The 12,875-nt window shown below is 45.4% G+C and overlaps 1 protein-coding gene across 1 annotated transcript in view; it reads left to right on the top strand.

Moving 5' to 3' along the window:
- Positions 1-12,875, top strand: part of LOC127005749 (actin-binding protein IPP-like) — a 25,536-nt gene extending 12,661 nt beyond the window's left edge. Inside the window, exons 5-10 of the mRNA XM_050874860.1 lie at positions 337-475; positions 1,211-1,376; positions 2,204-2,868; positions 3,268-3,508; positions 4,017-4,145; positions 4,716-12,875. Coding sequence (XP_050730817.1) covers positions 337-475; positions 1,211-1,376; positions 2,204-2,868; positions 3,268-3,508; positions 4,017-4,145; positions 4,716-4,820 — 1,445 coding nt within the window. The 3' untranslated portion in view covers positions 4,821-12,875. The remainder of the gene's footprint in view (positions 1-336; positions 476-1,210; positions 1,377-2,203; positions 2,869-3,267; positions 3,509-4,016; positions 4,146-4,715) is intronic.

Here is a 12,875-nt window from a genome sequence, read left to right as displayed (position 1 = left end):
GCAAGTGTTTATAGTGGCGCCATCTTCTCATGGGGTACCCTGTGTAGTTTTATTATCTTTCACAGTACTTTAACCCGTCTGCTGCAATTGGCACAGATTTCGCCTTCACTGGTAGTCTGGTAACATAATTATACTCCCAGGTCTTTCTCTGCCTCTGGTGTGGATAGTGGAGTGTTTCCCATGTGGTATTGGTATGCTGGATTTCCCCTTCTAAGGTGCATGACTTTACTTTTTTCTTCATTGAATTGTAGCAACCACTTTTTGTTCCACTCCTGTAGCTTGGTGATGTCTTCTTGTAGGAAGTCCACACTTACCTTTCGTCTCCCACCCACTCAGGCGACATCGAGATCACAGTGGAGAACGCACAGGAGCTGGTGGTGGCGGCGGACATGCTGGAGATCCACCACGTTGTCCACGTCGGCACCAACTTCCTCACCAAGGAGCTCCACCCCTCCAACGCCCTGGGGATATACAGGTGGGGAGAAGCGATGGGGAGGAAGGGGAGAGGTATGGAAGAGGCAACGGGGAGGGAGGGGAGAGACGATGAGAAGGGAGGGGGAGGGATGGGAGAAGAGGAGAAGGTTCTGTGGAGGAGATGAGAGGCTGAGATTTTGTGGAGAAAGAAAAAATGAATAGAAGTAGAACATAAACTTAACTAAATAATATAAAGAGAGGATCAAGTAAAATAATAAATAAAGACAGAAAATGACTAAAAGCTCAAGTAGAAATAGAACGAACTTACATAAACAATATAACTAGAATATAAAGCTAAACAGTAAGACAAGGAAAAGAATTAATAAAACCAATAAAAAATAATAAAACTAGAACATAAGACTCCATCACAATAAATAACAAAACCATAATAAACCACAACTACTTCCACCACCCACACACAACCAAACATTCCTTTTGCACCACCACACCACCACTAATTACAACCAACATCACCTTCCCCCTCCACCACCACAACCAGCCTCACCTTCCCCCCACCACCACACAATCAACCTCACCTTCACACTCCACCACCACTATCACTCAATCAACCTCACCTTCACACTCCACCACCACAATCACTCAATCAACCTTCCCTTTGCAATCCATCACTACACTCAACCAACCTTTGCACTCCACCACCACACACAACCAACCTACCCTTCCCTTCCTACTCCGTCACCACATACAACCAACATCCTTTCCCTTCCCATCACAGGTTCGCCGAGGATCACCACTTAGTTGAGCTCCTGGAGGCGGCGAGGGACTACATCTTCTCCAATTTCTCCGAGGTGGTGATGGAGGACGAGTTTCTGGAGGTGCCGCGTGATGTCTTGGTCTGCATCCTTCAGTCTGAGTACCTCCGCATCGACTCAGAGTTCCAGGTAAGTCTAGGGGTGGCAGTGGTGGCAGTGGTTCGGGTTGTCGCATTGTCTATAGTTGACGTTTTTGGTTGTTTATGGTTAGTTTCAGTTTAGTTAGGTTTGTAGACCGAGAGAGCCTGGGTTCGATTCCCGGGCGGAGTAGAAAAATTTGGGCGGCTTTTCCGATACCCTACGCCCCTGTCCACCCAGCAGTGAATGGGTACCAGGTATTAATTGGGTGTTGTGTCCCGTCTCCTGGGATCTGTTCCTTCCCCTTCTGTCTCTCTCTGGCATATGACCACAGATGTTGCGCCTACTAAACAAAACTTTCCAACTTTTAGGTTTGTAGTTAGCGTCAATATAGTTAGGTTGTTTGTCTTTAGTGTCTGTTTCATTAGTTTAGTTGTTTCCAGTTAGTTGCAGTTTTGTTAGTTTGCTTTTCAGATGAGTTTCAAGATAATTGAGTGATTGTGGTCTTGGTGGTGTTCGTGGGATTTATAGTTGTTTGTATTTCTTGTTTGTGGATTAGCTTTTCAGTTTTAGCCATGTTTTAGTAGCCACTGTATGTCATGAAATCTGTACTTGACTCGATACAAACTTGTTGAAGTATGTAAGTAATTTTTAAGACATCTAAAAAAATTGAAAACCTGCCTTGATATCTCTTTTCATAGTCCTGTATGTGTTATTTTTCTTGTATGTGTAATATATTTTGTGTATATGACTTTCCTCTCTTTTATATTTAGTGTGTAAGGTTTATGTGTATTTATTTGAACAAAGCTTTAGATGTGTTTATATTACCACATTCCCCCCAAACCACCTGCACTTCACCCTCCCTCTAACCCCCACAGGTGTTCTCGGCCGCCATGCGCTGGATTGGCCAGGACATCACCACAAGACGGCGGTACGTGTTCGACATCCTCAACCAAGTCCGCTTGCCGCTCATCCCCAGTAAGCTGCTTGAGAAATCCATCAGCGACTGTGGGGACATCAGCCTCAAGGTCGCGCTGCGGAGCATACAGAAGGACCTGGCCAGCAAGCGCGGGAGTCTGGTTCCTCTCTACGTCCAGCCCAGGATTTGCGCGCGTAAGAAGATCTACGTCATCGGCGGGTCCAAGCGTGAGTTGATCAGCTCATGGACGCGGTCGGAGTGCACCTTCGAGAGTGTGGAGTGCTTCGACACTTACCGGAAGGAGTGGCAGAAGGTGTGCCCCATGGAGATTGGTCGCATCCTCCCTGGCATATCAGTTCTGAACGGGAGGATATACGTGGTGGGCGGGGAGCAGGAGTCGCAGATCCTGGCCAACGGGGAAGTGTATGACCCCCAGGAGGATGTCTGGACCAGCATAGCATCAATGGTGATCCCTCGCTGTGAGTTCGGCCTCTGTGCGCATGAGGGGTCCCTGTACGCATTTGGTGGGTGGGTCGGTGAAGACATTGGTGGGTCCATAGAGAAGTACGACCCCATAGCTGATGAGTGGAGTCTGGAGTCCAACATGCCCGAGGCGAGATTCAGGTGAGAGGGAGCGTGTGTTCGTGTCATTCCGTCATTCTCATTCCCTCATTCTCATTCTCGCATATTATATTATTATTCTTCAGTTTACCTTTTCCTGACTTCCCTCATTCTTTCATCCACACTACTCCACCTCACCTCCACAGCACGAGCATAGTGAAACATCCTCTAAATACCTCTTCCTTCCTATTTCCCTCATTATCTCCTCAATTTATCCCTTACCTTCTCAGATTGCATTTTCTCTCCTATCTCCCTCACTCTTGTACACAACACTTTCACGTTTATCCCTTACCTTCTCAGATTACATTTTCTCCTATCTCCTTCACTTTTGTACACAACACTCACCTCCTCAAATTACCTCTTCCCCTTTATCTTCCTCACTTCTCCGCCTCCCCTCTGCAGCATGGGCGTAGTGGAGCACCTGGGCCTCATCTACATTGTCGGTGGATGCACACACAGCCAGCGGCACCTCCACGACCTGCTCTGTTACAACCCCATAACGGGCGAGTGGCAGAACCTGGCGCCCATGCTCAATCCCCGCAGCCAGATGGGCGTGGCGGTGCTGGACGGCTTCCTCTACGTCGTGGGTGGCACCAACAGACACACCGTACTCACCTCCGTGGAAAGATACTCCTTTGAACAGGTGTGTGTGGAGGGCAGGACTGGGACGTGTCTTTAATATACAGCAACGTTGCCTGATTGTCTTACTCAGCCTCTTATATTTACTGATTTCCGACCCAAAAACTCTCGTGGACCCCAATAAGGAGATTCACTTATGATTATCGTGAAAATAGTTCATTCCTTATGTTTCTTGGCAATAGTTAGGCGTCAGAAACTGGTAAATACTATGCTTTGAGTACGACAATCTTGCAACGGTGCTATACAGGTAGTCTTCAACTTAAGATGTATGCAACTTACAACCAGGTCAATAATAGCAATACTTGGTTTAGTTATGAGTTGATGGTTCAAATATCCCATCATGGGTAGAGGAGCTAATTGTTTATGTAGCTCTCTCGTGCCTCCCCAATCTACCCCACCCTGTTTCATGTCTTAACCTCCTACACTTTTCCTGTCTTCCTCTTACACCTTTCCTCCACCTTCCTCTTCTGACCATTGCCTTTTACCACCTCCCCCTCTCATCCTCTGTGCAGAACAAGTGGTTTGAGTGTCCGCCCATGTCCGTGGGTCGGGCGAGCCCTGCGGTGGCGGCAACCAACTCGCTCCTCTATGTCATTGGTGGCGACCAAACCAGCGAGGTGAACGACTTTTACCGGGCACAGGTGAGTGTTACTTTTTTGCAGTAGAGGGAGGGAAGGAGGAGAAAAAGCAAACTGACTACTAATTTTAAGACACATACTAAAAAAGCTTCCTAAACAAAAAATGCCATGTGCGTGTGTTTGTCTAGTTGTAATTTACTGAACGTCTGTTGAGTCTCAGTCGTTCAAACTTAGCTCTAAACTTATTAATCTTTTTAGCTTAAACAACCTCTTTGTCTAGACTTATTCAATGGTCAATGCCTCTACTGGGAAAGCTATATTTCTTGCTATCTTTTAAACATCTTGGATTCCTCTACTTCCATTCATGTCCTCTCGTTGCTCCGTTGTCTCTTACAAACAGATCCTCTCTATCATTTTGTCAATTCTCTTCATCAACACTGTAGTTTTGTCGCCACTCTTCTGTCTTAATGATACCAGAACCAACCTTTCCAAGCCTTCCTGGTATTATAGAGATAGATAGATACCAAGTCATTTCTAGCGCTTTTACATCCTGCGCATATCTAGTTCACATCTAATTGCTCATACGGTTACTTGCCTGAACTTCTAATATGCCCCTCCTCCCCCCTCCCCCAGGTCACCATCGCACATGTAGAGTACTTCGACCCAAACATGAACCGCTGGCTGGACTGCACCTCCTTACCTGAGAGTCGGTCGGAGGCAGGAGCAGTAGTGATTTGACCTCCCCCGCCCGCCCTGCGCCGTCCCCAGCCCACCCGCCGAGGCCAACGCCCCCGCGACAGGGACCGACAGGGCCCAGACTACCCCCTGGCCGTGCGGAAGAGAAGCATAAGTCGGCAGGCCCACAGCCCCCGCCAGCCAGCCTAGCATTGCCCTCCCTCCAGCCCCACACACACACTGGTGCTGACCTCGCCCCACACGACTTCTCCTTTCCTCCACGGACAAGGTCTTAGTGCGTCTGTCAGTCCAGTAGAATCAACATCGTCACTGTTGTCATCGCCGCCGCTCAGTCCAAAGTTGAAGTTCTTGAAGGGTCTCCTTAACCTGCCCTGGAGAACCTCACATCAGTCTTGTTGTGACATCCTCCGAGGCTTCCTGACCAGACATGATTTCATCAAAGTGTTCCAGTCATAGAGGAAGGTGTCTTGAGCCTGTATTCTTAAATGTATTGTCACCTCAGTTTGTCTGTTTGAAGACTTTTGTAGAAGTTGCTGGGATCTTCATGGGCTGTTTTGTGATCCCAGTGATAGTTTTACACAACCTCTGGACCTTGAACGAAAAAAGTCACCCATGAAAACCCAGTTAATCTTCTCTGTGGCCTTGGAACATAGTCATAAAGGAAACTTGATACATTTAAGAATCTGAACCTTAGTGTGCATCACCTGTTCAGTCTCCAGTCACTTAAGGGAAGATTCATGAATTCAGACCACCTACTCAGTTTCCTGAGTTGTAAGGTGGATCAACTGAGACTTGTTGAATTCCAATTGTTAAGAAAGGGAAATTGTAATAATTTAAGGGTAATGACAAAACTACTCAAGGGCATTCAAAGAAATATTGGAAGTGGTTTTATAGGTAGTAAATTAGACCATATTGGTAGATATCAGTCTCATATTAAGACCAATCAAAAGTTATAATATCATGGCCTTCAATCTGAGAGGCTTAAATGGAACTGAATTTTATCCTAATGGTGATCATTGAGGACACAAAGGTTTGAGGGTTTTCAAACAGATCCAACTCACTTTGAGACATGTCATACAAGAACTCAATTAAAGGACTTTGTTAGGTTACGTGAATATCAGTGACAGAGGCAGCACCTGTCACCTTTATGGTGGCATAGAGGTGTTTGGCTGCCAAGGTGTGGTGGCTGTGAGGGAGGGATGCAGGGAAGGGGCAGCTCACCGCTCATCTGGCCTGTTCACCCTCTCGGACCCCTGCCCAGGGTGGTGGCAGGGAGGAGAGGGGTGCCAGGAGATATTTGGCTGTGTCAGTCAAAGGTGTGTCTGTTTATCTGTAGAAAGAGAGTCAGTCTGCATGCCTTCGAATGCATCCGTGTTGGCTTCCTGAAAACTGAGAGCCAAGAATCGCTGACATGTTTTGCTTCTCTTTCTTGATGTTTTTGGGGTGTATCTCTTCATTACACGACTAAAAGGAACCAAAGAAATGATTGCTAGACAAGCACAAGGAAGTAATGTCTTATTCTTGTGCCAGGTAGAGATCTGAAAGGGCTGTCCATGTAACACACGATAAGACAGAACTAGCTCTGTTCATTATCACTCCAGTATGGACGGCCCCCAGAGCAGCAGTAGTGTAATTTGTTGCCTTCACATAATTTGCAATGCTTCAGATGACCACGTTACTACCCCCTGAATATCTAGGAAAGTAGCTGGAGACTTCACTGCATTTTATACTGATGCTAGAGTGAGTAATTGGGTCTGTCACACACTAGGATGTAACATAGGATGACATGAAGTTGTGTGTTGCTGTGTCAGGTTTGGCTGCTGTGATGGAGCTCATAAGCCACAGGAGTCACTCAGAGCTCAACCCACACCCCAGGACCATCACAGTAACCTGCCACCTCATGTAAGAGCCAAAACAAGTCGCACCACAGCGGTCCCTCAGAGCTCAACCTACAATATAGGAACATTAGAGTAACACAGTTCATGACCAAGTCTAGATGTTTCTCAAAGCTCAGCACACTGTAGGAATATGAAGTGACACTTTCATGATCTGTGGCAGTTTGCAGTAGCGTCCTGGAGCTCAACTCACAGCACAGGAGCAGTGTAGTGACAGACTGGGTGGTGTGGAGGGGGGCAGCGGTGGGCCGCCTCCCTGGGTGTGTAGATAGTTCAGCGCACTGCTTCCTTGAGGCCTCTTAGTTTCATTGGGTAGGTTTGTAGCGTAGTGCCGAGTCTTAGTTCAGGCAGATTATTTCTAAGCTTATTGCCAAAGGGTCTTTTGTATGAGAGTATGCTAAGCCTGATCTGACTTTCCTTGGTGTTTGTGAGTGTTAAGCCTTAACTCAGTCCTGTTAAGGAGCCGTTATATCTACGTATCATTTCTATATTTCAAATTTGAAATGCAATTTTTCCTAAGCACTTGTATGTACAAGTGTCAGTCAACTGGAGGCTGGGCGGGCGTGGTGCTCGGCCGCACAATGAAGGGCTGCTTACTTTACCTGACTGTATTATTCCTTCCCTCCTTTCCTTGTCATCACCACATCTCTTACTTCTTTCTTTCCTTCTCTCTGTGGACACTTCGGGCTGTGCTGCAGCCCGCCCAGCCTTCCTATAGTAGTAGAAACGCTAGGCTGTTGCTTTGTTCTGTGGAATGTGTGTGAGTGTGGGTGTTGGTGTGTAGCCGCCAGCCAGGGCCCGGGTGTGGCTTGGCCGGCCTGATCTGCTTGCCATTGCCTTACACAGAATCATCCTGTGCTTTACCTGTACATAATGGAGCTTGGTTATGTGGGGAAACTGCTCCTCACCTGCTTGTCTGTGGGCAGTGACTGGGTGTGCAAAGGGTGTGAAAGGGTAGGAGAAAGAGAGAGGAGAGAAAGAGAAAGGGTATGAGAGTGTGAGGAAGAGTGAGGGTGAGAAAGAGATAAAGGGTGTCTGGGTGTGAGAGGGTATGGAAGAGGGAGGAGGAGAGAAAGAGAAAGGGTGCAAGAAAGTATGGAAGAGTGAGGAGATAAAGGGTGAAAGAAGGTGTGGAAGAGGGAGCCTGAAAGAAAGAGAAGAGTGGCTGGGTATGCAAAGGGTTTGAGAGGGTAGGGAAGAGTGAGGAGGGAAAGAATGGATGCAAGAGAGTGTGAAAGAGTGAGAAGAAAGAAAGAGTGTGAGGGTGAGATGTCAGGTCTAGCTAGGAGTCTAAGAATGTGGAGATGGTCTGTGTGCGGTTTGTTGTGGTTGTGGTTGGAAGTAGTGGTGGCGGTGGTGAGTGCTTGGTGTCATCTGAGGATCCCTGTTGCTTACATACAGTCTCTTACTTGTATACACTTTCTAACGAACAGTATCACACACACACCTGTACGGCCCAGTTTTCTGTCCATTTTCTATCTCACCCGCAGAGCTTTAAACATGATGCCGAGGAATGAAATCAGCGAACAGAAAACACTCCAAGAAATGACAGGCTACACAGCTATCAACTAGACCTCAATACCTCTGTACGTGCTTAGGAAAGAGAGAGGACTAGGACCTTTTTTGGCATTGGATTGGTTGGCTTTCCTTTCGCTTGGGCACTGCCAACTATAGGAACGTAGCTGCACCATGAGGATAATGTAGGCGTGTTAAACCAATCACAGTGAGTGTTGCTGTTCTGCAGAGGCACTGTAGGGGTGTTACATAAGTGACAGATGTGTTGCAGTGTTGTTTGGACACTGTAGAGGGAGTTCTGTGTTGCAGGTGTTTTAAGAAAGTTATAGTGTTGGAGCACTTTAGGGAAAGTTTAGTGTTGCAGAGGCACTATCAAATTGTTACAGAAGTGGCAGAGATGTTGCAGTGTTGTTTGGGCACTGTAGAAGGAGTTGTGTGTTGCAGGAGCTGTTTTAAGTCATGTTATAGTGTTGCTGGAGTATTGTAGGGGAGGTTTAGTGTTGCAGAGGCACTATCAGAACATTATAGAAGTGGCAGAGGTGTTGCAGTGTTGTTAGCACACTGTAGAGAGGATTAGCATGTTGAAGTGTTGAAGCAGTGGTTGTGTTATTATATTACAGAAGCACCATAGGGGAAATTAGTGTGTTGCAGAGTCACTGTAGGGGAAGGTATAGTCGGTTTCCCAAGTCTAGGGTGAGCATTATTGTGCTCTGGCAGCTTGATGTCACGTGGCATGTCCGATTTCGTGAACCATAAAAATTATGATAGCCTACGCATAGGAACGAGTCGTCATTTTCAATAATACGCAGGCAACAATAACAAATACTGCAATTGCAGTCAATTTTGAGTTAAAAATTATTAGTACAGTCACAAACGGCTGTTTTGTTAATTTACAAGATCACTGATTTTAATTATTTAGCAGTCTTGGCGCTGTCCACCACCGAGAGAATTAGCAGGCTTTATATTAACCCGTACAGTACTAGCGACGCGTATACGCGTCAGCGCCTATGATTGCAGGAAATACTAGCGATGCATATACATGTCGGGCTTGCTAAACACTGTTACAGTAGATGTGGCGGGTTTATTTTTGCTACTGAGACAGCTGCAGACAATGGCAACACTGTGCAAGTGCATTTGTAGCATTGGCAACACTACCCAAGCTGGGGAGGAATCACAAGCCACCTGTGACTTTAAGATCAAGGTCAAGACCAAGTGTAAACAATGTCTCGGCAGCCCATTCATTTGCCACATGGGGATAGACAGTGAGTTTGAGGTTTCCTCATCTGAAGAAGACATGGGAGCACTCTTAGACTCTGGTTCAGACAAGGATTTTGTTCCAGATGAGGAGGATATTGGCTATATTGAGCCGCCCTAGTAACACGAAATTCTACTGTCCTGAAAAATCTGAAAATCCTACACTTATACCCCATGAAATGGTGCTATCTGGAGTATTCTACTCAAGAAAAATGGGCTACCTGGCCTCTTTCACTTGTCAAATCCTCCACAAACCATCGATCACGTACAGGGGCCGTTTCCAGCCACACTGTTGTAACTCAAAATTGACTATAATTGACAGTATTCGTTTTTGTCTGCATATTATTAATACTGACAACTGTTTCCTATGCTAGGCTATCATACAGTATCCACGCAATCAGACACGCCATGTGACATCAGGCTACCAGAGGATGATAATACACATCTCAGCCTTGGATGAAGTGACGTGTTGCAGGAGCCATTGCTGGGGGCATGGCAGGTGTGTGGGAGCGGGTGTGTAGAGACAAGCACTGCAGGTGTGCGGTAGTGACGAGTGGGTGTGTAGACGAGGGCAGCTCCGCTGGGATCTTTAGCCTGAGAACACTATCCGTCGTAAGCTTACTAATCAAATTGAGTCGTAGTCTTGCTGTCTGTTTTGTGGAGTCTTCCCTCCCTCACAGGCGAAGGCTTCCTGCCATGTCTTTGTTACGTCTGTGTTTCTTTGAGGTTATATTCCATTTTAGAGTTTTATATAAATACACACACTATATATATACATAAATGAATTATTTTATATATACTATACCAGAAAACTTCATGTAATTTTATATATGTGAACAGGGTGGCAGGCCAGGGGCCCAGGTCCCAGTGCCTGGCACACCGCCCCAGCCTGCCCTGGACTGGAGGGCTGCTGTGTGCCCTCCTGCAATCCTTCCTTCCTGTACCACTCCCTTGTTCAGTGTTGGTCGCACCACATACCGACAATTACAAAACTTGATTAAATTATAAACTTCATTTAGCAGAAACTGTCCAGAAAGAAAATTGAGTAATTTTCCACATATCAAAGTGCTATTGAAACAGTAACAGAGGCATATCTATTAATGCATGAACATGTCTTTATTATGATTGTGAAATTATAAGCTGGATAAAGCACTGAACTGAATCTCCAATTACTGAACAAGGGGCTGCGGTACAGGTACTTTTTGTTTCCTGTATGACCTTTGGTATGAACTTGCATGTATGTTATATAATTTAGCTATTCCAAAAATATTTATTTTTACTTTACTTAGACCTTAAGTAAATTCAAAACATTTTTTTATTCATGTCAAGGTTCATCCACCATTTTAGTTCATAATTCTCCACAGAACATTTCTTTTACATTCCTTCAAGCTTGTGCAGCACCCTGTCTGTGGTGGCTGTGTCACAGCTAAGATCCAGCAGCACCAGGCATGTGTTTGTTGCAACACTGTGTGCCCCTCAAAACCTTGCTCAGAGGCCATGAGTTGGCAACAGTGCTGTCCATGGGCCATGCGTCAGCATGGACAGCACTGCTAGGTCATGGCCCTCAGAGGGACCACACAGTTGTTGTGGTCAGCATCTGGTGTCCAGGGAAGCTCTGGTGCCTCTGCTGGGCCCCCCTGATGGATACACTTCTGTCCTTGGCAAATTGTTCAGGTTCAATGTCTTAATATTCTCTAAAGAAAAGCTTTATTTCACTTTCATTCCATGGAACTATTACTACCCAGCTAATCTGCTGCCAGAATATGCATTTAGCTGACTTCCAGGCAGGGAAGGAAAACCCTTCAGGAACCTGTACTGTCAGCTGTGTGTTGACTTGGGACATTGTCAAGGTCGTGGTGTTGTTATGCTTTGTAGTTTGTTTTCCTGGCCGGCAGCGGGGCTGGATCATTACGGCCGCACGAAGGGTTCACTGAGATGAATCCTTTGTTTTACTTACACAAAACATTTTGTCATGTCATAAGCATTGAGTGCATGTGCCCATTTTAGCATAATTCTGATACTCATCATATTTTCCTACTGTGAACTTTGGCATGCAGGGTCTTCTTATTAAGGTGATAGCCATCCTTCTTTTTTCTTGTTCTGGTCATAATATACCAAAGATTGACAAATGATTGTTCTTGTCTAACCGTGGCAAGATTTGTTTTGTTTCTGACATCACAGTTCCCGGACCAGTGAATATTAGTTTGTACTTAGCGCTGAAGTTAGTATTCTTACTGAACACCAGTGATTCAGAGAGATCCATTTATGTACGTATGTGCAATTCATTCATTTTTGCCTTGATCATTCCTACTCTAAGCATCTTAAAAGATACTGTATAAATTACACAAGCGGTTTACCATAGTTACTCAAGGGCCTCCCCATCACCTTATAAAGCAGGCACAGTAAAGACTCAGTTTACTGAAGAGATTGGAAGCAAACCTTCACCAAGGCTAAGGTCCCTCAGCCTTACTTGAAATGTCAAGTAATGTTTGCAGAATGAATAACTGCAAGTGCAATCAGTCCCTTGTTTATCAGACCTGCAGCAAGTGTCCCAACATTTAAACATATTCAGACTAAAGAACATAAACTAATAATATAAATCCCAATTCATAAACAAATTCAAATTAAAAACAAAAGATAATATAGCTGCTAAAGAACGTACTGATTGTCATGGAGAGTAAGCGTGTGACACCACCATCCGAGGCTGTCACAGAGGATCATGTATGTAGGGCAGAATGTTAAAGGTCCCGCTTCTTTTAGTAAAAATGTAACAATACTCTTAAGTTCTGCTGTAACATGAAGTCATTGGGTGCTCACAGGCCCAGGTGGGGGGAGGCATCGCAGGACCTCCCATCTGGTGAATCAGTAGTTTCTGGTGCAGGCTAGTCAGTTTTAGTAGCTTAGAAATGTCTGGTGAGGCCCTGTTGTACATACTTGAGAGTGGTGTTGTGTGTAGCTCCTGGCGGGGTGGAGTGTGGCGGCAGCAGCAGTGGCACCCGGCTCCATCCTGCCTTGGGAGACCGAGCGGCGTGGCTTCTCAATCTGACTGATTTGGTGTAACATTCTGTTCTTCTCAAGTAACACTTTTAAGAACATCAAGTTGCTGATATGATATTACCCTAAAATAAACAGGACTAACTTTTCCGAGCATATTCACATCAGCAAGTCCAATGTACATAAACAGTTCAGGAACAAGCTAACAGTTGTAGCTCTAGCACAAAATCTGTGATGTTATTGAAAGTTTATGTTAATATTAGGTCAGTATTTTTTTTCTGCATTGCTGTACTGGGAGATAGAATTATTGTTCAAATGTTAATGTTGAGAATCTTTACAAGTTCTGAAAGTTGAGGTGTTGTGTGTTTTTATCTGCACTGTTAGTTGTGGAGGTGGACTTTGTAACTTGCTCAGTTCTCAAAATAAAAGGTAAATGTCT

The sequence above is a fragment of the Eriocheir sinensis genome, chromosome 30, assembly GCF_024679095.1.
Source record: "Eriocheir sinensis breed Jianghai 21 chromosome 30, ASM2467909v1, whole genome shotgun sequence".
Lineage (NCBI taxonomy): Eukaryota > Metazoa > Arthropoda > Malacostraca > Decapoda > Varunidae > Eriocheir > Eriocheir sinensis.
Note: the sequence above shows the minus strand (reverse complement) of the source record. Positions and strands in the feature narration are given on the sequence as shown.